General features: G+C 38.8%; 1 protein-coding gene across 1 annotated transcript in view; it reads left to right on the forward strand.

Annotated features, from left to right (window-relative positions):
• NMT2 (N-myristoyltransferase 2) overlaps positions 1-14084 on the forward strand; it is a 35858-nt gene that overhangs the window by 7043 nt on the left and 14731 nt on the right. Inside the window, exons 2-8 of the mRNA XM_036399706.2 lie at positions 1604-1739; positions 6710-6854; positions 10855-10973; positions 11070-11161; positions 11268-11384; positions 11939-12109; positions 13312-13420. Of these exons, the coding sequence (XP_036255599.1) occupies positions 1604-1739; positions 6710-6854; positions 10855-10973; positions 11070-11161; positions 11268-11384; positions 11939-12109; positions 13312-13420 (889 nt within the window). The remainder of the gene's footprint in view (positions 1-1603; positions 1740-6709; positions 6855-10854; positions 10974-11069; positions 11162-11267; positions 11385-11938; positions 12110-13311; positions 13421-14084) is intronic.

Below are 14084 nucleotides of genomic sequence, written 5' to 3' on the forward strand. Positions count from 1 at the left end.
TGCTGGGCTCAATGATCTTAAAGGAGTTTTCCAGCCTTAGTGCTGTGATTCAATGAAATTGTGATTCATTGTGGATCACGTAGGTGATCCGGCAGTATGCTTATTCTGCAACAAAAGATGTTCTCCCTGAGTCACTTACACAAGTCCATCTTTTGTTTCTGCAGCCTTCTAGTAAATGCTTCAAACTCTTAAGTCTCCAGTGTATTTGGTCTGCTCTACTGTTGTCCATTGAGTAGCAGCTTGGTCCTGTTCTAGAGGCTGTGGCATTTACAACACTTTCATTCTGGGAGCATAACTCAGTGTAAGCTTGAATGTTATGAACTTCTTGAGATTGATCTTGCACTTCAGACTATTCTAAAGTACAGTAAGGATCTCACAAAAATCAGTCTTTGCTTAGTTGCATTGTTTGGTTAATTGCAGGCTTTGGGCCTCCCAACTGGAGGGAGGGTGTTTACTCGACAATACCAGCTCAGGCAAGGTATAGATGCTAAGACTTGTCATCATAATCTTGAAAGTGAGCATGTTACAGCAAATAATATATCCCTTGCAAATATGTTGATCGTAATAACTTCAGTTATGTTCTTCTGAGTTTTCTTTCTTTTTGTTTGTCAGTATGATACATGGGGTTTTTCCCCCTCCAGGATTAAAAGAAACATTTGTTTGTTGCATTGACTTTTTTTCTTTTCCAGTGAAAAAAACCCAAGGCCCCCAAACTCTGATATCTGTCTTCAGTTCCATTATGTGCATATGGTTTTACTGAGAGATTAGCCTCTTGAAGACAGTTTAGTGTTAATTGACTCATTGCCTCCGTATTTTTGTTCTGTCTGAGAGTTGCTAACGCATCCCACACTTTGCAAATTCTGATCTAATCTTGATTCTATATCTTGATTATCTTTTAAATAAAAATCTCCTTTAAGAATAACTTAAGTTATCAATAGTCAAAATATATCAGAATCCTCAAGTGCAATTTTTACTTTGTTGCTGAGGCTTTTTAACTAAGTTGACCCCATTGTGCTTATTGTTTTAAAGCACAAATATTTGGTTAGTTTTATATTGTCTCTTACTGGGATTTCAGCAAGACTTTCATTGCAGCTTAAGTTAGGAACAAAATTTCCAGAAAACAGAATGTTTCATCTGGATTCTTCTCAAATTCAGATGTGTCTTATGGTTGAGCATGAAGGAGAAAAAGTGTTGGGACACTAATAGTTACTGAGTTTCCAAGGAGGTTAATTTCCTCAGTTCCCATACTTTCTTGTGTTCCTCTGAACTGTTGAATTTGGTCATTTTGTTTTTGTGCTGGATAATAGTCTGGAGAAGAGCACTGGTTTCTATGTAGTGTCACAATTTAACATGAGTATGTCAAAATGCCTGGATGTGCTAGTGTCAGAGTATAAAACAAATGAGACAGCACTTGCAGGAAGTTTTTCATCAACTCTCTCAGTTCCCCACTTCCTTGCTTTTTTTCTGCTGCCTTTTCTTTACATTCAAAGCACTGTTAGATTTTTCATATCAAAATGCTGGCTTTTCCATATTTAACTTTTTTTAAATTTAAGGCTCAGTGGTATTGATTTTTCTTATTGCACATTCTTTGCATCTCTGGCAGAAGTCCTGGAGGGGATTTGGGAGCGAAGAAGAAGAAAAAGAAGCAGAAGAGAAAAAAGGAGAAACCAAATTCTGGAGGCACCAAATCAGATTCTGCATCTGACTCCCAGGAAATTAAAATTCAACAACCTTCAAAAGTGAGAGCCTGGTTCTGTTTTAATTTGTGCGTGCTTTCTAATTTAATTTTAATTTGCATGTCACTTGTTGTTGAAGTGAGTTGGTAGTTCTGTCTTAGTGTGTGAAAATTAAGCAAATGGTTCCTGTCCTGAACAGAGAGAAGCAAGCCAAGACCTGGTGTTTTCAGAAGTGCCATCACCACCACGGTGGTGTACTGTGAGAAAGGCAGAGGAGTTTTGTCTTTCTCTTTGAGCAGTTAGAGCTTGGGCTAGTGACAGCCTCATTGCATAGAAGCATAATCTGTGGCGTATGAAAATAAATAGATTTTGCATTTGATGAATTGCCTTTAGTTTTTAGCCACCATCCAACTTGGCTTAGTGCAGTTTTGGTCACTTGTGCAGCATGAAGCTCTCTCAGCAGCAGCAGCAGGAGGGAAGGTGGGGCTGCTGTGCTAACCAGAGTCTCTTTAGGGCAAGCAAGCAGCATGTATTTGTACATTAAATGCAGTAATCTTAAACATGGAGATAAAGGCTGAAGAAACATTTTGCTTTCAGAAAGGCCTCCACTATAATTAAGAATGCAAAATTGCTTGTGGGAATGTACAGTCCTTGTGGATTTTCTGATAAAATAGCATTGTCTGTGTGTGCTTTTGTCTATCGTGTTCTGAATGAGCAGTGAATAACATGGTGTGGTGCCTTTTTAGCATACAGCTTTTATCCCAAGAGAAATCTGAGTGCAAGAACTAAAGTTTGTAAAACTAAGAAAGTTTATGTACTGTTGAGCATATTGAGGTAGTTATATTTGCTTTATCTGATTATTGTGGACAATTGTACCAACAGGAATCTTTGTCCTATAAGATTTGACAAGTACATTGGGGCTACCAGCTAATTTTAGGGGAAAAAGATTGTGTTCTGGCTCATTAGGATAGTGATAGATTTTTGTGTTGTCCCTTTAGATCTTTTCCATGTTACCCTGATTGCTTTGCATGGGCACATTTGGCACAGGGGACTCTTTATAATGTGTAGAGAGATCTTAAGTACTTTGCCACATGTTTTGATACTGCCTTTCTGTAACACATGGCATGAACTGCTAATACAGGAAGGCTGTTGGCAAAGGATGCACAAGTAACTCACTCTCTTACAACTGGCATGAGGTAAATTTTTGTGTTAACATAAAGGCATAGTTAATTGCTATAGTATCCTATGAGTTCGTTGATTTTCTGCTGACCAAGGTTATTGTTCCATGTGTTGCCTCTAATTGCATTAAAAGAAATCTACTTCATAGTTTTTTGCATTTGTGTGCAAGATTTTACTCCTGCACCTTGCAGTGTTGCCCACCATTTCTCTGATGTGATGGGTGGTGCAAATGTGGAAGGCTACTCTTGTTCCAAGTTGTTTGCTTAGAGTGGCACTGTTCATGATTATTTTACTGGCACAAGTTTAATTGGTTCATTAGTAATCTCAGAAAAGTTTCTATTTTATTGGCATAAAGAAAAAGGTCTTATATAAGATTTTCTTTCAAGCTCTAGGCAGCTAAACCACTTTACTCTTCTTTTATGGCGTTCACTTTTCTCTAGTTACAAATGCATCAACATTGCCTGGGGGGTTATTTTGCCTTCTCTGCTGTGTTGCAGGTCTGTCTTAGACAACTATTCTGTTACAGATTTTTTGAAAGCATCTTAGACTGCTGATCTGGATCTGTGTGGAAAAGTATATTTATTTTGTCTGCTACTCAAGTAATACTTAAATTTTTTATTCATGTGCTGTATGAAATTTAATACAGAAAACAGGCTTCTAGTGTTTGCTTGCTCTTGGTTGAAAAGAATATATTTTAGAGGAGAATGACATTGCTGACCTTACCTCTAAGAGACTATATGCAAGATCATCAGGCAGAACTCAGTGGGGCTCATTGAAAAGGATTTTGAAAAAGTATTTGGAGGTCATGTGAGTTTGTGAACAGATCTGCCAGTGTGGAGATGAGTAAAGCAGAACAGTGAGTCTCCTTGGCTTCTGTCTTCCTCAAATGTGATGGTAGTGATAGGAGACTTTTGAACTCTGGTGTGAGTGCAATTATAGCAGTAGAGGATTGTTAGCATTGTATGCTTACAGTGACTTTGAGGAGACTTCACTGCCCATCTCACAAGACTTCCATCTCTCCCTATTACAAGTTCCAGTGATGTAGGCTGTCCACACTGACACAAAGAAACCTTGCCATATCTGCAGTCTCATCAGTCATTATTGTAGCCACTGGTGGCCTCCACAGCCTAGTCACAGAACAATAGATTGGAAGGGACATCTGAAGGAAATTTGACCAACCTGCTGCTTAGAGCAAGTCCAGCTAGATCAGGTTGCTCAGGCCTAGATCAGGTTGCTTGGTGTCCAAGGATGGAGACTCCACAATCTTTGTAGGTAACTTATTCCAGTGTTTGACTACAGTTTTCAGTTAAAAAAAAAAAAAGTTATTCCTTATATCTAAATGGATTTTGCTGGTTTGCAATTTGTCTCCTTTGTTTCTTGTCCTATCACTCTGTTCCTCTGAAAAGATTTGGCTCAGCTTTCTTTATACCCTCCCATTAGGCAGTAATAAGATTTCTCCTACTCCCTCAACTTTCTATTTTTAAGGCTGTACAAACCAAGGTCTCTCATCCTCTTCTCCTTGCGTGTGATGTGCCTCAGCCCCCATTTATCTTGGTGCCCTCCAGAGAACTCGTAACAGTCTGTCAATGTTCTCCTTCTCCTTGTAATGGAGAACCCCAGACTGTAAGATGTGACCTCAGGGATGCCCGATGAAGGGGAAGACTTCCTGGCCAATCTTGCTGGTACTACCTAGTATGCAGCTGTCCTTTGCTGGCCAGCAATCTGCTGGCTCATGTCCAGTCTCTGCTCACCTGAACCTCCAAATTCTTTTCTGCAAGCTGCTTCTTAGCCAGTCCATGCTGGCCTCTGCCTTTGCATGGGTTTTTTCTATCCCAGCTGGAGGACTTTGTATTTGCCTTTGTCAAACTTGATTAAGTTTCTTTTTCCAGCTTGTCAGTAGCTTTGAATAGCTGCTCTGTGGTTCAGCATATCAACATTTCTAGAAATTCTTCTTCTAGGTATCATCTGTGCACTTGCAGAGAAAGTACTCTTTGTCAAGTCCAGATCATTAAACAGTGTTGACCCCTGAGTCCTCCCCCTTGCATTCTTGGAAATGGGTATGACATTCCCCTTTATCCATTTATAGGAAACTTCCACCAATTCCTATTTTAAACTTAATAGATGTTAGTTGCACTAACATCAGCCAGCTCCCTTAGCATCCTTACATGCATTTGGTCTGTTTTCAGGGACCTATGCATGATTAGTTTGCTCAACAGTCCCCAGCTTTCTCTCAGACTGCTGCAGTGCACAGGGACATCCAAGGCCTGAGGTCATCAACAAAACTGAGGCAAAACCACCATTTCCTACCTCAGCCCTGTTGTACAACAGGGCTGTCTTGTGCTGTGAAGAGATATTTGCCCTAAACTGAAATTAAACAAAAGAGCTGGTTTTTGTTTTTCTATTAAAATGTGAAGTTCTGTGTAGGTTTTCCTTGCTTTCTATTGAAGGAAAACAAAAAGTGTTAAAAGTAAACTTCTTAGTCAGGCCAATCTCTGAGTGTTTTGAAGTGAAAGGAATTCCTCCTGATATCCCTACCCATGGTCTATTTAGTACCTGAACATTAATTTCTTACTTATTGCTATGTTAGCAAGATCTTTCTTAGGAACTTTTTTTTTTAGATTTTCTGCTTTTTTAATGTAGAAGAGATATTATAGACTTTAAATAAATATACAGAATAAATTACCATGTGTCAGCATTTATGTATGATTTCATGATGTACTGATGAGATTTCAGAATTTATCTAGTGGCATTAGTAACTTATGCCTCTGTTATCTAATCTAGAAAAAAGGTAGGCTTTTTAGGCTGGAACAGTGTTGTTCTAAAGTGTATAAACATGTTAATTCACATGTTTAATTCACATAATTACTCAGCTGACAGGTGTTTAAGGTGAAATTTGCAATACTTAAACATTAGGCATTTTGTTTCATTAATTTAGAGAATAAAAGTGTTTATTATAAATAGTAAATGATGGGCTGCTTGAGCTCCAGGCACAAAGTTTTGCTCTTTTTGTGATTGAGGATACCAGAGGCTGATCACCCAAATTAAGCTTTACCTTCATTATTACATTTATTTTATGGTGGTTTTTCAATGTATGAATCCTAGAAAGAAAGTGAAATATGGAAATAGTAGTCCTTTGCCATTCAGTTAAAAAAAAAAAAAAAAACAAAACCAAAACCGAACAGTCTGGCTTGAAATCTCAGTGCAGAATTGCTTACAATTTTCCAGTACATTTGAGACTTCTTTCAGATGCATTATTGCACTGCAGTCTGGGGAAACCTGAGCACAAGCATGCTGTTGGTATGCCTCAGAACAGGACTTACCACTAGGAAGATAACAAAACAAAGAGATTTAAAAAGAGAGAGGGAAAAATCCCTTTAGATTTAGAGGCCTGTTACCATTATTCCGCTGTACTGTCCTTTGCAGGAAAAATTCTTATTCCTGTTACATTTACTCAGAGTGATCAAAAAACTCCATGTGTACCAATGGTACCTTTATTGTTAAATACCTAAACTGACCCTTTTTTGGTATTTTATTGTGTTTTACCAGGGGAACAGGGACTATAAGAGGCATTTTTTATTGTGATACAGTATCCTGTCTTAATGCTGCTGTATTTGTGTTAAAAATGTTGATGTTTCTTGGTTAAATGCAAGTACTGCTGACAACTGTTTTGTTTACCTGTTGCCCACCTAACTTTTTTCCACCCTCCTGTCTACAAACATTGTACCTAAACTAACTATGATGAGAAGAGTGCCTGTGAGAATAGGTAACAGTAAAAGAAATTAACATGTTTGTACAGCTATTCATGAAGTAAATGTACTCAATAAGCTTCTTGTTCTGTTTGTCTATTTGTGCAGAACCCAGCCATTCCAATGCAGAAGCTTCAAGACATCCAGAGAGCAATGGAGCTGCTCTCTGCATGCCAAGGCCCAGCAAAGAATATTGATGAGGCTGCCAAACGTAAATACCAGTTTTGGGATACACAACCTGTACCCAAACTTAGTAAGTTTAACTGGATCTGTGTGAAAGAGTTGTCTTATGATCATTAAAGAAATGTTGTGCTAGCTCTGTGACATGTTCTCTAAAAGGGGTATGAAGTTGGACTCTGTGTGGTAGGGATCCTTCGTCTTTTGTGTGTGCTTATGTGCAATTCTTGATATTTAGTTTATGTGGAGTTCTTGATGTTTTCCAGGGAAGTGGTTGTCTTCCCTACAGATAATATGAAGATACAGTGTTAATAAGTCTCATTCTGATGTCCTCTGTAAAAATGGGAAACACTATTGAAATAGCATTCTTTTGTGTATTTTAGGTCTGAAATATTGAACAATAGAACATAGAACTCTTTTTCACTTTAGGAGAAGTAAGAACTCTTAAGTGGTGACAAAGAGTAAACATTAAATTTTTTATTAGTAGTATTTGTTTTATTTATTTATTTGGATTTCCCTACTTTTTTTTCAATAAATGGATTTGCTATCATAGAAGTAATGACTCTCCTGCCATAGGTTGCACTGTTTTCATACAGCTTTAAGTAGACAGTGGTGCTTGTCTGATACACAAACTCTTTCTCTGCTGTGTGTTCATGTTCTCCTCCACAATGTACACTACCTTGAAGATAAGCTTTCTCAGATTCTGTTCTCTGTTCTTGATTCCAAGTGAGATGATGAGGTGATCTCTCCTTGTCTTTAAATTTATAATGAATTTGACAAATTATTTTTATATTGATCTGATCTCTGATAACGCAGTTGGTAAATCTTCTCATTGTTGGAGGAAGTAGTTGCTGACTGTCTTGTGTTTTCTGTGTTGCTTTCTGAACCTTCTTTTTCTGCTTTCATTATCTTCAAGAGAAGCAATTACAGCTTTTCAGTGTGAACATACCTTGGGGTCCCTACAGGTAAAACCAGTAGCTGGTGCTGCTCTGTCCTGCAGGTTTCTCTCCATTGCACTGGAGGCTGGTATAGAATAAGCAGAAATAAGGTAGAGTCTGAAGCACAGGAGCACTCTGCTCACTCTCCTCCACAGGCAGCTTTTCACATTAATCCATGGCTATAGCTTAACCTGCAGCAATCTCATTTCTTCCTGACTTTTCTTGCATAGAGAAGTCCTGAGTAGAGTCCCTGGATACAGTATTTTCCTCTGGATTGGATTGAATTGAATTGAATTGACCTGCCATGGCTTTTCTCTGTACAAACTCTATCCAAATACCTGCATAAAGTAATGGTAGTAATCATCACCAGCAATCCAGCCTAAGTGGAGAAAGACCCTAGCCAAAATAAGTTAAAGGGTAAATCAAAAAAAGCTCTAGCCATAATCAAGGTTTTCCAGAGCTAGTTCAGTGTCTGTGCAGTAGTGCCAGGAGTTCAGTTCAGGCTAAGCAATGTATCTTACAGCACTTAGAGGGGAGAGTCTGTCAATTGCCAGTCTAAAATGGCCTATACAGTGGCTCAGAAAATGATTTGTTAGTGGTGTTCAGTAGATATATGCTTCATTGAATTTGGTCAGTGAGGTTTTGTCCAACAGTCTCCATGAATTTCTTCTTAATCCTACAGATTTTTTAGACTTTTCTTTATATGCTGAATTAACAGATTGGGAAGTCATCACTAGTTGATATGCTTTATGTGTTTAGGTGGAAAAAATAATTTAACAATTCAAGAAAATGTTGTAGAGATCTTTGCATTAAACTCACTTCAGAGTCCTTTGGGCTTCAAGTTAAAAATATTAGCAATAGGTCCTTTAGTTATGCCAAACCTGCCATTTAGTGACAGTAATATTTGGGCTGTTGGTACTTTTCAGAGTTTGCTTAAAAATGCTAATAATTATGACCTTCAAAACTGAATGGCAGGCCATAAATATTAGTCAGGATTGTGCATCATATGGGAAAATTCATACTCAAAGGAAAATTGACTGTCTAGTTTGATGATGGCTGACAATGAGGTTGAGTGTGTACAGGTAAGAATCAGAGGGAAGGCCAACAGGGCAGATACCATGTTGTGAGTCAGTTCTAGACCTCCCAGCCAGGATTAAGAGGCAAATGAAATATTCTTTAAACATCTGGCAGAAGTCTCACAATCACTAGCCATTGTTCTCATCAGGACTTCAACGTACATAGGATTTACTACAATTATAAAAGTGACTTAATTATAGATTCTTAAATCTAGATTCTAGATAACAGCATTCCTACTATACGCAACTCACATTGCACACAGGCACAGAGTTGTTTACGTGCTACTGTGTTCAAAGGTGCCTGTTAAAAATTCCCCTTGAGCCCAGTGACATACATTGAGTCCCTTGCATTTCTCAGCAGGCAGGGGTTGAGCTTTGAGGAGTGGAGGGTGTCAGTGTAGGCCTCGTGCTCAGCAAGTCTTCAGAGCATAAAAGACACCCCTCTCAGAGGGAGGAGCTGGTGCAGCCCACTGTGGTCCAGGGCACTGTAAAGGGCCTCACTTAAGACCACTCTTCATAGGATTGCCAAATAATTGGCTTTAATCATCAGTAAGTTTCCCTCGTGGTGGTAACCCACGTTGGTAACTGCTTTTTGAAAACAAAAAGCCAAAAAATCCCATCCAGTAACAATGGTACCATTTCACTTGGGCTACAGTTCAGGTAAATGGTGTTTCAAGGCTGTCAGGGAATAGCTGATTATTAGGAAATAACTGATTATCCCTTGTTCCCCACCTTGTTCAGGCAAATGATGATCGTGATATAGTCAGTGTCACTCCCACCTTTACTGTGCAGGAGCTCCTGTTAACAGTCAAGGGACATTTCACTGCCCAGCTGGTTTGGTCAAGGCTTACTGGGAACACCTGAGATCATAGAGCAGGCCCAAGGATGGATGGAGAGATGCACTACCAAAGGGACTGCAAGGATGCTGAGGTTATGCAGGGAGAAAATCAGGAGGTCCAAAGCCTGACAGCGTAATCTGACTTAAAGGACAATGCTACAAGAAAGACAATGAGGTGCTGGACTGAGTCCAGGGGGGGACTACAAACCTGGTGAAGGGTCTGGAACACAAGTCTGATGAGGAATGGCTGAAGGAGCTGGGGTTGTTTAGCCTGGAGAAAAGGAGGCTCAGGGGAGGCCTTATCACTCTACAGCTACCTGAAATAAGGTTGTGGCCATCTGGGGGTCAGCCTATTCTCACAGCTAACGAGTGCTAGGACAAGGAGAAACTACCTCAAGGGGAGCTGTGCCAGAGGAGATTTAGATGGGATGTTAGGAAAAATCTGTTCACTGAAGGATGGCTGAGAATTGGAAGAGGCTCCCTCGGGAAGTAGTAGGGTCCCCATCCTGGAGGTATTAAAAGATATGTAAATATGATGGCTAGGAACATGGTTTAGTGGTGGGCTTGGCAGTGTAAGGTCAGTGATTGGACTGATCTTACAGGTCTTTTCCAATTTCTCTGATTTAGGAGGTGCTGATCCTTAGAAGAGGAACAGCTGCAGTTTATTAGCTGAAGACTGGTGCTGTAAAGTAAGGGAGGAGAAGAAAGCATGCCTTCAAGTAGGATTTTAGGAATACATTTCACATACCAGCAGTATCTCTGCAATGCCCTCACTTTGCTATGTCACTGCTCCTGAGTAATCCTGTTGAGTTCAGGTCTGTTCAAGTCAGCAGTAAACAGGATCTGAGCCATAGCTTGCTAGCTGTGAGTACATGTTCTCATCATGAGGCTGTGGAGCTCATGGCTGGCTAAATGCTGTGCTGATAAGTTATTGTCTCTTGTGTTATGAAATGCAGGGTATCAGTTGAGATGGAGTGGTTGTGTGCGTTTCTCTAAATATTATGATGAGACAGTCATTAGTCTGAATGTGGTCTATGAGAATGAGAAGTAGTGTAAACTAATAATACTAATTTTTTCAGCATTTTTAAAAAGCTTCTTGTTCCATTTACATAATTATGAGGAAATACATGATGTGAATTAAATGTAGTTACAGAACTATCAGGAAAGCTAGCAATGTAACAGTTTTTTGGTTTGTTTTTTTTTTCCCTCCTCCTTCCTCAAAAGATGAAGTCATAACTTCACATGGTGCAATTGAACCAGATAAGGACAACGTCCGCCTAGAGCCATATTCTTTGCCACAAGGTTTTATGTGGGACACATTGGATCTTAGCAATGCTGAAGTTGTAAGTAGAACAGTTTTTATATGTATCTAAAATAATTCAAGTTTTTTCTGATTCATATGTGGATAAGTCTTTGGATTTTTTTGTGTATGTTTTCAGCTGAAGGAGTTATACACACTATTAAATGAGAATTACGTAGAAGATGATGATAATATGTTTAGGTTTGATTATTCACCTGAATTTCTTCTGTGGTGAGTAGCAAGTTCCACATTTTGTTCTGGCTGGAGTGCAGTGAAGGGTGTTTTTATTACATCTTCTTAGGCAGTAATTTGTAATTATTTCTGTCATCAATTCTAGGGCATTGCGTCCTCCGGGCTGGTTACCGCAGTGGCACTGTGGGGTTAGAGTGTCTTCAAACAAAAAGCTGGTAGGATTCATAAGTGCCATCCCTGCAAATATTCGTATTTATGACAGGTAAAATGCACCAGTACTTTTGTATTTGTTAAAGAATAATGCTACAAAACAAACCTTGAACTGGTATCCATTGCTATAGAGAACTTAAAAAGAGAGAACAAGGTGAAGAGCACCAATGTTTATTTAAGGACTTTTCTTAGTGATGGATGATACAGATAATGCCATACAGTTTTCTGACCCTGCTGAAAAGCATTTCTAGTTGATCAGCTGGGCTTCTTGGCCAAGTCTTCGTACACTGACAACCATAAAGCATTGTGACTCCACATAGCATTGCTTGGGTGCTATACTGCATCTTAAAGTAAAGCAATCAGTTAAGTCTTGATAGAGCTCTGGTAAAGGAGTATTGCAAACCTCTTAGAGATAGGTTGCATATTGCAGTTTGTCACTGCAGTCACATAGGCACAGATTAGTGTTCGTTGCAGATGTACTTTGTCACAGACAAGTTTATTTAACTTCAAATTCTTCTGTCATGGTATGGAAAATTGTAATTATAAAAATGAAAACATGCAGTGTGTAACTCACTTTAACTTTTCCATTACTTAATGTCTTTTTAGTGTGAAGAAAATGGTAGAAATCAATTTTCTGTGTGTCCATAAGAAACTGAGGTCTAAACGGGTGGCACCTGTATTGATTAGAGAAATAACCAGAAGAGTAAACTTGGAAGGAATTTTTCAGGCTGTTTACACTGCTGGGGTGGTACTTCCCAAACCTGTGGCCACTTGCAGGTAACCTAGGTGATGTTCTTAATATTATTGGCTCCTATAACAGTAACTTTAGGAAAATTTAACGTAATTGTCTAAAACCATAAAAGCATAAAATTCAAAGCTATTAAGTGTTGTGGCCTTGACTAACCTGAAGGCCTGAGTGTTTGTCACTGTTGGTTTTTTTTTGGTGTTGGGGTTTTTTATCCCCCCTTCCCTCCCAGTGCCCCGGATAAAACAGCTTCTCAGACTAAAATTTAATTTGTGGTTTGTTTAGCATACTTTAAATAGACTAACAGATGTTTCTGTTGACTTTCTGGTGGCAGCCCTGCTAGCAATGACAACATTGTATACCTGTGTTTTTCAAGTGGTCTGTGTCTTTACTGGGACACTTCCCTGTTAACCTGGTTGCTTGCCAGAGATGGCAGAGCATTTCTGGTAATTGTATGATTTGCTTTTTTGAAATACTTTCATCTTTCCTGGACAAAGGAGGACTTTATTGGCACTTGATAAATACAGGAACACTACCATGTGGGAAGAGTTACAGTCAAATATAATTTCATTTGCTTGGAACGGATTTTATTTCGACTTGGAAAAGTTCAGTTCCTCCACTTTTAGTCCAGCTGTTTAGACTTCTGGAGGACAGAGTATCTTTTGATTTGAAATTGTTTTGTACCTATCAACACCAAAGATCCTGTACGTTTCTGTAAGGAATGATGAGGGTGGGAAATCAAAAGCTTTGCTGTGTTAGAATAACCAGAGATGCTCTGTTGCACAGTGACCTCCCAGGAAAGGGGGAGCTCCTTCAAAAAAATGCTCAGACATGAGCAGAGGGCCCTGTGTGCACAAGAAAATAAATGTTGCTATGTATGCATGGAGAGTTTTTCAGGGCTGTGACAAATGCTAAAATGTTTAGCCCTGTGCTTATTCATTCTGTATCAAAAAGCATTTGCTTAGATTGAAAATACTGTGATAGCAGGCTTGTTTTAAAACCTATGATGTGGATATAGCTTTTCCTTAATTTTTTTTTTTTTTTTGTTTTTTGTTTTTTGTTTTTTTTTTTTTTTGTTAATCAGCCTTCTTATAGATATAGTACAGGCTTGCTTAGAAACAAATTTGGAAATTCGGAGCGTTGAAAAGGAGGAAGCAAGAAAGCAGGGCAATGGATGCAAGTGACACTGACACTTTAAATACTATTTAAATTTGTGATTTGGTTGTATTTCCAGGTATTGGCATCGATCATTAAATCCCAGAAAATTGGTGGAGGTGAAATTTTCACATTTGAGTAGAAACATGACTCTACAAAGAACAATGAAGCTCTACAGACTTCCTGATGTAAGCAGTATGACTTCTAGAGAATCCCCACAGTTATTGTGAGGCCCAAAATAACCTTCCATCTGTCTCTGACAGCACAGGCTTTTCTGTGTAAAGGCAGTGCATGCAGGACATTAAAAAAATAATCTCTGATTGATGAAAAGGACCTTAAGGGCTATAGTAAACAGAAGAGACTATTGCTGGAAATCTGGATCTCTATGGAGAAAATACAAATTTTAACCTAAAATCCTTAAACAAAGGAAAAAAAAAAAACCAGAAAGCTTGACTTCACAAACATGTGGGATTGAGTTGAAGATGCATAAGACTATTCTTGGTATGTTTAATCTGATAAGAGATTACTGGAACAGAAAATCAGCAGTTCATGTCTTAACATTCTCAGAGAAGTCCATCAGCAACTTGGCTGATACAAGTGTATTGTTGATTCCACTCTAATTCACATTTTTTTCTGTACTGTCAGAGAGTGTTTTGCATTGAGCAGGCTCAGTAAAAGCCACTTCAGAATGCTGTGCACTGTTAGTTTGCATGGTCTAGTAAAAAGCAAGCATTCTGGCATAGCTAGGTTAGTAAATGTTTTTTTTTCCTTACGTTTTCAGCTAATAGTTAAACTTGCAAAAAGCCTTAGGGTGCATTTCCATGACAGGACAAGTCACTGTGAATGCTATGT

This window comes from Molothrus ater, chromosome 1, assembly GCF_012460135.2.
Source record: "Molothrus ater isolate BHLD 08-10-18 breed brown headed cowbird chromosome 1, BPBGC_Mater_1.1, whole genome shotgun sequence".
NCBI classification, from domain to species: Eukaryota; Metazoa; Chordata; class Aves; order Passeriformes; family Icteridae; genus Molothrus; species Molothrus ater.